The 10,233-nt window shown below is 37.9% G+C and overlaps 1 protein-coding gene across 2 annotated transcripts; it reads right to left on the bottom strand.

The window, feature by feature from the left end:
- Positions 1-1,749: 1,749 nt before the first annotated feature.
- On the bottom strand, positions 1,750-7,403 carry LOC115735170 (serine-rich adhesin for platelets-like). 2 transcript variants are annotated; one of them, XM_030666286.2, is made up of 8 exons: positions 7,133-7,403; positions 6,144-6,350; positions 5,770-6,036; positions 4,407-4,447; positions 4,240-4,326; positions 3,738-3,915; positions 3,025-3,668; positions 1,750-2,930 (listed from the first exon to the last, which is right to left on the bottom strand). In XM_030666286.2, exons 1-8 carry the CDS (start codon positions 7,230-7,232, stop codon positions 2,079-2,081), a joined length of 2,376 nt encoding a protein of 791 aa, XP_030522146.1. In that variant the 5' UTR covers positions 7,233-7,403; the 3' UTR covers positions 1,750-2,078. The 2 variants fall into 2 exon arrangements, with proteins under 2 accessions (XP_030522146.1, XP_030522147.1); XM_030666287.2 differs by having other exon boundaries at positions 3,765-3,915; positions 7,133-7,402.
- Positions 7,404-10,233: the final 2,830 nt, after the last annotated feature.

Here is a 10,233-nt window from a genome sequence, read left to right on the forward strand (position 1 = left end):
ATACTTAATGCCAGATTGGGGGTACCAGTAGACAAATTTCCATGTGGAATCGTGGACCTATCAATTGGTGATGCATTCTTCTATTCTCTTTTGGGCTGAACACTCCCAAAGGGTGTGCTGCTCTGTTTGCACGAATATAATAACGGCAGCTCTCTATAGCATTTGAGCTGCCTGTTTATATCAAGGATATATGCATTGGAAGTGCTAAAATTTATCACAGAAGTACAATTGAGTCCTTAAAACTTTTAGAAAGTACAATCAAGTTTTACAAATTATAGCGAAAGTGCAATCGAGTATTAAAACTTTCAAAATATGCAATCAAGTCTTAAAACTTATCATGAAAAGTGCAATTGAATCCAGAAACTTTCAAAAAAATACAATCAAGTATTTTCGTTAATTGTACTTTTTAAAAATTTTATGACTCAATTACACTTTCGTCACAAATTTTAGGATATCTAATGCACTTATCCCAATTGAATTGAGTCTAGCTACAGATTGAACCCCAATCATTGCATTTAGGACATGTTAACTTACAATTCGGGCATGGTCCAACGGTTGCGCTTCTGGCCTAGGTTGTTGGTAACACGGTAGTCCGTCCATGGGACAACCTTGATCAATAGACACTAAATAAGATCACATGAGGTAAGTCTTTGTCTGGACTTGGGTCACTTGAGCTTCGTTAGTGCTAGTGCCCTTGATCAATAGCTATCATATTTTTTTGTTTTTATTTATGGACCTTAGTTCAAACAAGAGTTCTATCAATAGAGTGCTCATAACAAAAGAACTATGAGAGAGTGATTAGATAGTCTAACACTTCTTGTCCCTGCAAGGAAAATGACTTAAATGGTCGGCCCAACATTCATTCCCTCTCCGCGACCTAAGGAAGGTGGTCGAGGGGTCTTATGCATTCGTGTCATCTATGTCAGCCATTCTTGTAGCATAATTCTCATTCACTAAGTCTGCTTAATCAATTTGAAATTGACAAATTCACATCGCTTTTGTTGTCTGACGAATCTTGTAGAAGTAAGTTCTGCCCAAAAGATCCCGGTGGATAGTGATGGGAAACTAGAAAGATTAGCGTGTTGGAAAACTAAAAGTCTCTGGATCAAACGTACTTGTGAGTTAGTTTAACATCTTTCAAGAGTAGGGACTTAGATCATCATTGCACCTTCATGCCTAGCCATTTCCCAACAAATATTCAAATAGACTGACATCATTCGCGCTAGAAACAATATTTTATGTGTCAATCACATGATTGACCCATAATATAATTGACAAATCACTTTTGTTGTGAATATGCTTATCATCCTATATGGTGCTTAAATTTTGAATGACCCATTTTATTAACTTGTAACACCACGTGTCACTGTCACCGATATGATCGACATAACATAGCCATCACATGAAAAATATCTCTATTCAAATACAACTTGATTGACTTTGAAGAACCTTTTCGGTTTTCATTTTCATGGATAAATTACTACTTGTTCGGTAAAAAAAAAATTTGAAGTTCTCTCTAAGTTCAATGTAAAAAAATACAAACACAATAAAAATTATAAAAGGCCCTTTTTTATGATTTGAAAAATGTTTTTACTGGGCGCCCGGTTTATATATATATGGACTCTGATCGTTCCCAAACTAAAAGTGAGAAAAAAAAATCCAGGAAACTTAAGCTGCTCTTAGAAACCAAACAGATCATAGCCATTTCTACTCAGTTATCGTCATTTTTATGCATTATACCCGTGGCTGCTAGCGTACTACATCCATACACATATAGTATTGATTCTGGTCAGTGAATGTATCAAGAAGCCGGAAAGAAACCATAGGAAAGAGCCGCCCATAATTGATCCCATATCAGGAAGCCTTTAGACAATCGACGCCATATAATCAAAGACAAATTGAAATATTCTCCAATCACTGTAGTTTCTCTCTCCAAGCTTGCAGAATATGGAAGAACTCATCAGCATCGGGCAAAAGAAATTTGCATCTTTTGCGTTCGCCAATTGAATATATCAGCAGGTGTAGAGAAAGAACCACACATGAGTGCCTCCAGAAAACCTTCACGTCCGTTCGACAACTTAACTGTTCTCTTTCGAAATATCACCAGGCGAAGACAGGGTGGCCGCCCTCTTTTCGACCTCCACTATCTGCAGTCCAGCCGAGACATCATTGGAACTGTCCCTGTTATGTAAAGAATCTACCACGGAGAACGGTATTCTTGTATTGGCGATGATGTCGGTTGTGCTCGAGTTAGACGGAAAAAGGTCTGAATTGAGAACCTCAACTTGGCCGCTGACAGAACACGGGTTCTCAGAAACATGGTTAGAAGGTGAGGGAGAAAAAATCACAAGTTTCTCCATTGCCAACTCCTTCACTTGTCCGAACAAATCATCTTGATCTTCAGAATATGCTTTGCTTCCTATGTTGGTCAAGACTTCATCACTAAAAAATTTCAGTCCTTCACCAGTAGAAGGGGTTTTCAAAGTCTCCCCATTGGAAACAGACTTGATTTCTTGACTTCCATTGGCATATTGCCCCATTATACCGGAATCCGTATGCTGTACAGATGCATCACATTCTTTAGCTTCATCCTCTGCCTTCACTGGACTTTTCTCCCCACATTTAGGAGATACGTTGCTCTGAACTTTTGGAGATAGGCCGGAAGAATGTTTGAGGTTCCTAGAAACCCTACGGACCCCCATTGCAGGAGATTCCTTAAGCGATTTAGGTGTCACATCAGTGGCAAATTCCTTACCATCAGCCTTTGTCCTCCTGATTGGCATGGTAGTTGTTTCAGATTGGATCTTTCCAAGCATTCCCCTCTTCAGTGCCCCACTCAAGTTAACACTATCCACTGTAGTCTTTTTGAGGACACCAGAACCAACAGGATGAGACTGCTTATTTCCATTAGGGGTACGACCTGATTTCGTCTGCATAACGAAGAAATTGCAGAACAATCAGACTCAGCACTGGTTCAACTCACTTTAAAAACGTACAATTTACAAAGAGAAAGACTACACATACCCCATCAAAGAAGCCAATTTTGGGGGATGGCATTCGGAGACCAGAGGGTTTCATGGAGCTTGGTAGAAGGGCTCCTCCTGCTGAGGCATTCTTTTGAGCAGGGACCATAGAACCTTGAGTTTCATGTCTAAGAAAGTACTTGTCATGTGAACTTTTCTGAAGATCAAAAACTTCAGGTGGATCTCCATCTGCAGTGCCCAATCTGCGTGAGCTGGGTTCCAAGCTAGTGCTAGAGCTGTTTGACCTTTGATTGACTGTGGAAGTGGAAGAAGAAGATTCCACTGACCATTCACTGATGGAACTGGCAGGTGATAAGCTAGAGGAAAGCTTCGATGCAGACATCACATAAGCTGAGAGATGAGATGCTCCAGAGTCGGGGCCTTTTGATGGGGTTTTCTTACTTGAACCAGTGGAAGGTAAATTAGCGGTTCGAGCCTCGATGCTTTTCCTGTTAGACTTCGCCACTGATTTTCCTATCTTGTTGGATGAGAAACTGCCTGAACTATCCATCGACGAACAAGAAGACTCTGGCTCCTTCTTTGTGGTCGTTGAACCTAAAGAAGATCTAGAAGAGGATGAAAGCCTAGGAATAATATGCCGAGGACCACTCATGGCACGTAATCTAGATGCTGAAGGCCCTCTACCTGGAAAATGATAGAATGAACTCAAATATACAGAAAAGGAGTGAAACCAATATTCTGTAAAACTCGTACCTAACGAACAGGTGTCAATCCACTTACCAGTATGTTCTGCCGCACTCTTTTCCGCTCTCAGACATTTAGCACCCACGGAATCCCTCTTTGTGGATGTTGATAACGAATTAACAGTACCCAGTCTAAGTGGCTTGGAAGGAAATGAAGCTGAACCTCCAATTGCAGCAGAATGTTTCCCCTAAAAAAGATCAATCATATAACTACCGAGACAAATTTGAGTGCTTTCACTAGTATGTTAACAGCATGCATACATACATCCATACATAGATACATATATATATATATATATATATATATATATATATCTTGTGCCCTGTGCATTTGACAAGATGAAAAGAGTTTAAAAAAGATGGCTCGATTGATAAATATATATTCCTGGAAATAAACAGGTCAATACTTGCAATGACTGTAACCCAAATTACTCTAAGTGAAGCTGGAAACTTTTCAATCGGCATATTTCAATGACAAAATGCAGAATGAATTTTTATATGTAGGAACATACCTGTAAGACCTGTGGACGAACAGGAAGCTGCTTTGCTGTTTTCCCCAGGGCTAAACTTGGTTTCTTAGGAGCAGGCTTGGGTCTCGACTGCAACACAACACAGACAATTGAGAATTGATGAAATTAAAGTCCATTATTCAATACAAGAAGCATTCTCCACACATTACCTGACTATAAGAACCAACATCTGCCTTCTTTGAAGCTGGAACTACAAAAATCAAGGTACTGTGAGGAACTACATCAACAAGAGTTTGTTCACCCCACAACAAAATAGCTCCTCCAGCCAACTAAAACTGATTAAAAAGCAGAGGCTTTGTATGAGACAATTCTAGAGAAACAAGATTTTACCTCAATATAGAAAAGTTAATTTGGAAATGCATAAATGCATGAAAGACCAACATACCAGTCCTCTTCCTGACACGCCATCTAATGCTAGAATGACTCCAACACAGTCATCCATGAACAAAAATCAACAACCAATCCATCATTTTCAAAACTACACTTAAAACCAAATGATTCATTTACATGGCAAATTGATACCAAAAAATTTAATTTCCACATGTTCCATTTAAATTCTCCAAGACCTCTGCGGGCAATATGCCTGTTGGCCTATTCTTTGGATGCAGATTTGCTTGTTCAGTTGATTGGACAAAAAGCATATAAGGGGCTAGAGCAAATCATGTACTAGAGCATGAATTAAACTATGCTGAAGGATTGCGATGTTCTGCTTATTTAGCATGTGAAGAGATCTTGTCCAATGATGCTAAATGCAATGCAAACAATGTGTATTGGAAGTAAAAGTAGAAACCGACATCCAAATGCGATGTTGCGGCGCCTTTTTTGAAAACCTTTTGTCGAGTAAGCAAACAGAGTGAGTGCAAAAGTGACGGGAGTGGGCACTTTCCTAGTGGAGAATTTTCATCACCAATTGCATCCTTTCCCACTTAGGACAGTTAGGGGAAATAGGGATATTCTATTTCTTCTACGGTGAGTCAAGGAACCATGGAAGTCAACCGAGGCAGATATCTATAAAAAAATTTCTTTCTTCAGTGGGCCGACTTCCACTAGGTTGGTCAAGCCTCTGAAAGGAGTTCTCAACTGGTGACTATTTTGAGATGGGTCCATTTCTTATAGAGTAACATCACAAGTCCTCTCCTGTCTGATGTGGGGCTTAAGGTGTTACACTCGAATTCCATCAAATGTGTAATCATGAGGAGTCCAGGAGGTGCCAATACCAACTAATTAGGACATTCCAGCTGGTGAGCTAAAGTGAACAGATAATACAGCTCCACACACAAAAATACAACCCAATTACTTTAAACATAAATAGACTACAAAAGACTCTGCTTTTAGTACATGAGATGGGGACAAGTAAGGATGATAAAACAAGAACGACGGTCTAATGTTAACAAAAGACTAGAGAGCTGCTCCTTTAATTGTGTTCAACCCTTGGTCTCTAAAGCATAAATATTTTCTTGTTTCGAAGGACAGTCATCAACGACCCTTATAAGAAAGCAGCAAAAGACTTACACTGAGAAGTCGTTTTATCAGACAGCAGTGCTCCTGTTTTGCTAACTGAACTTTCCTTCTTGGATACTTTGCTTGATTTCTGAATTGAAGCTCTTATGTCTTCAAATAAGTCGGCCTCAAGACTTGCTAATGACAAACAATCACCTTCTAAGGTAGACATTGAATCTGATGATCTGTGTATCTCCTCTTGAATACAGGGTAGCACATGCTTTTCTTTCTTCTCCACTCCTTCTATCAAGCTAGTTATCTCTTCAGGTTCTAAAAATCCTAGAATTTGCAGAAAGGAAGAACATTTGACTTGAGTTCATGATGAAGTTATGTCCTTATTTTGGAAGGGAAAACAGTTCCTATCCTTTTCTATGCCAAAAAGTTACCTGCACTGGTGAAAAAAGCACTATCCCAGGCCAAACTATTGCGCAGGTTATACTTGCCATTTTTTCCCGTTCCTTCCGGTTCACAAGATTGAACCAGTTGATGGACTCCTGGTTGGTCCACAGCTGCAAAGGACTCTAGAATGTTATCGACTCCCTCGAAAGTCACAGCCTCCTCAAGCTCCAAGCTTTGATGAACCACCTGATTTCCTGAGCTCATGCGCACCAAATTCAGTTAAGTTTTAAGAAAGATATCAGCATTTTGCAATGCTAAACATAAAGAACAATCAAGTTCAATGCAATCAGAATACGAGAAGGGAAGAAACAATTGCATCACTGCTTCTTTGCCCAATAATGCATCTAATGCCAGGTACCAGAGCTAGAAACTTTGGCTAGAGAGGAGTGTTACTTATGGGCTGGTTATCCATCCACCTACATTGTGATTGCCCGAAACAACTTCGCAGCAGATGAACTATTAACTGGCTCAATTCACTGAAGTGATCAAGAACAAAGAGAACCACCCAAGATACCCTTTGTCTATTTTATTTTTTTAAATCAGACTGAAGGCAGCTTTTAAGGGTTCCTGCAAATGGATAAGTCGTAACCAGAGCAAAACAATACGTTCTTCTCCATACCATTAGAAAGGAAATGATAAGAATCTCTCTTTTTTTTTTTTTTTTTTTTTTGCTTTTTCAACGAGAAGCCAATATCTGTAGCATTCCTCTCGGCCCTCGCACCAAGTGATAAACCAGGTCAAGACAAGCCACAAATCCAAAGAACAAGAAGAAAAGAAGGAAACAGTAGAAGTAACACAAGTGCTTGGAAGACACAATACGACGCATGATCCTTGTAACCCCCCAACCAACATCGCTCATACTATAGTTCGCATACCCAAGCGCAAAATTGGGCCCAAAAAAGTAGGGCAAAATCAAACCCTCTATCCTGGAAAAAAAAGCACAATTTCCAAAGTGAGAAGAAATCAAAAGGAGAACCTGAAGGTTGGGGGTCGCGAGAGGAATCGAGGAGGCAATCGTCCTCGAACGAGACGTCGATGAGACTGAGCCGCTTGTCCTGGACTTCGGAATCGGCCATCCCGGCGGATCCAGGAGCGGATCTGAGAGAATCGAGAAGCGGATCGAGGGTTGGACGGCGCTTCGGTTGATCGGAGAAGGCGGAAGACGGATTGGAATCGGAGGCGATCGGGGGAAGAGGAACGGTCACTCGCTACGCTACTTCTTTCTTTTGGTTGCTTTTTCCGCTTTGAGAGGGAATTTTTTGAACTTTTGGAGAAGCGGCGGTTTCCTTCAAAATTTAATATTAAAAGAAAAGGCTCAAATTTAATTCACGGAGCGCCTTTCGCTTTTTTTTATTAGCTTCGCTCGGCTCGTCCGTATGAATTGACTATAACGCCACTACGTACAGTGGCGATGAAAAATCCCAATGGAAATAATCAATAATTTAAAAAAAAATTATCTTAAAAATGATCGTTTGTCCTTATATATCTTGAAATAAATAACTAATGAAAAATCGTCTTCGTTATCGCCTAGCAGTTTATATCTAAACACTGTTTTATATACGATAAAAATAATTTCCGTTCATTCCTTTTTTTATAGGCGGTTGTTTTTTAAAACGATCTTTTTATCTCATTTATTCCATGCGAAATGAATATTTCACAATGTTAGGTGTGGATCAATGCCGTTGCATGTTTGGTTTGAAGAGCTTTCCGTTCCTACTTTCCTATGCTTGGTACAAATATAAGAGGTGGAATAATGATCCCTCCACCTCATTTTCTTAGACAAAGAATTTCTTTAAATACTAATTAGTCTGAATCTAAATGAATAATAATTAAGTATGCTATTCGCTATTTTTACGGTTAATAAATTATAATTAACAAAAATACCATTAATCATAACTGAATAATTATTTTGAGTTACAGTTAACACAAATCAATTATCAAACACGTTAGAAATATTTAAATGCTGAATCATATATCTATCTAACAAGTTTAGTTTTCAGAATAGTTAGTAATGGTCTTACAAAATCTCCCATGGTATCAGAGTGGGATGCCCTCAATTCAAATCTTTTTAGCCCCCTATTTGTCTCCACTTTAATCTTAGACCAAAGTTCAACCTACGTGAAAAGGTGCCACAATATTTCCTCAATCTCGCACCTTAAGAATCTCACATTCTAAATTACATTAAAGCCACAAACACACCCACAAAAAAAAAAAAAACTCAAACCATACTCATAGTGACTCATTTTCCCTAAACATGCTTTTGTGATATCAAAAATCTCAAATTTGTACCTACAAGATACATTTACCCTTCGTCAAAGGTTCCATTACATACAGAGACAAGGTTCCATTAGATGATTTCCCAATCAAAATAACCTCGTTTCAAATTTCACTCAAGTTACGTGGGTGTCAGTCATGTCAACAAATTTGAACTTGCAAAATTAAAAATAAATGCATAGCATGATTATCATTGAATGATAATGCCAATTTATATTCAAAAAGTTTCAATTATGATTCTATTCAAATATAATTTATGTTACATTCTTGTACATATTTCGATATATTAAATTCTATTTAATGCAACAACAAGGTAAATTAAGTTTGTCAGAAAATTCCCTTATCGTTCCATTTCCCACTGCTTTTTCCCTTACAACCAAACACAAAAAAGAGAAAATTGTCCATTCCATTCCTACAATTCATCAAACAAAGATATTGAAATCATCAATCAATTCTACTCCATTCCTTTTCCATTCCATCAGCCCTAATAAACGCATTATAAGTTTTCTAGTTTTTCTTTAATTTTGCTAATAACGTAAGTAAAGGTCGACAATAACTCGTCCATGCTGCGCGTGCGCGATTAGTGGTTCACGCAATAATACATCGATGAGTGAAATATTCGTACACAAAATTTTAGAAAGAAACAAAAACGAGCACACATAAAAAAAAAAAAGTGGAATTCAAGAAGCGGAACTTCAACAAGTAAAACGTGAAGGGTGATATGGTCATTTTATGAGAAAGCGCTACTTAGATCTCTAGAATAGATATGAAATATTTTGGGCCGAGTTCCAATTTTTCCCGAAGTTCTTTTTGTCAAAAAACAAGAAAAAGTCCTCAACTTTTACTATCAAATTTGCCCACGTGTCAAAACGTCACCATTGATTTTTTCAAGATTATCAATATCATAAGGTTGTTGTTGTTCGATATGAAAGTGATGGCGTTGATTAAGACGCAGGTTCTGATAAAGAACTTTTAACTTGCCCTAATATTGATAATTTTGAATAAAATAGTAGTGATTTTTAGATGCACGTAGAACTGGGATTAGAGTGAAAGTTTGGGATTTCTTTTTTAGACAAATAAAAAAGTCGAGGCGGAATTGAGATAAAATTTAAAGTTGGGGTTTTTTCAGTATAGGAAATTAGGCCTAGCATTATACCCAATTATAATGTTTCTACAATAGAACAAATGCATTGTGACGTTTGTGCTTCACGCGGCAAGGTGTTGAACCGACCCAAACTAGCATGGCTGATAAGTAATTTCATTGTTTACTTAAGAGTTAGTACCACAGAACTCTAAATCGATACATGTGCAATAAATTCACCACAAAGTACTTTTTGGGTTACTAAAATTCCAACTTATGCACATGTGACAAATTTATTTAAAACTAATTATTAGGTTACCAAAAATCTCAAACCGCATGAGTAACACATTTGCCCTCTATTGGCTTCCGTCAAATTTTTCTGCAAAATTGTTGAGCTAGATCACATGTGACAATAACTTAGTTGAACATCTACTCATAAATGTTCGAAAACCTATCTGTTTATCTCCCGAATTTTCATGTAAACTTGCCGGATCAACTTAGTTATTATCATGTGTCATCCAACTCAGCAATTTCAATGTAAAATTGATGAAAGCTAACTAATGGAAACATGTCACGCGTGTACTAGTTTGGATTTTTTGGTGACCCAAAAATTAATTTGGGGTAAATTTATCACATAAGTACTAGTTTGAAATTTTTGGTAATATAAAAATTGATTTGATGTGAATTTGTCACGGATGTACCAATTTAAAATTTTTGGTAGT

This window comes from Rhodamnia argentea, chromosome 10, assembly GCF_020921035.1.
Source record: "Rhodamnia argentea isolate NSW1041297 chromosome 10, ASM2092103v1, whole genome shotgun sequence".
NCBI classification, from domain to species: domain Eukaryota; kingdom Viridiplantae; phylum Streptophyta; class Magnoliopsida; order Myrtales; family Myrtaceae; genus Rhodamnia; species Rhodamnia argentea.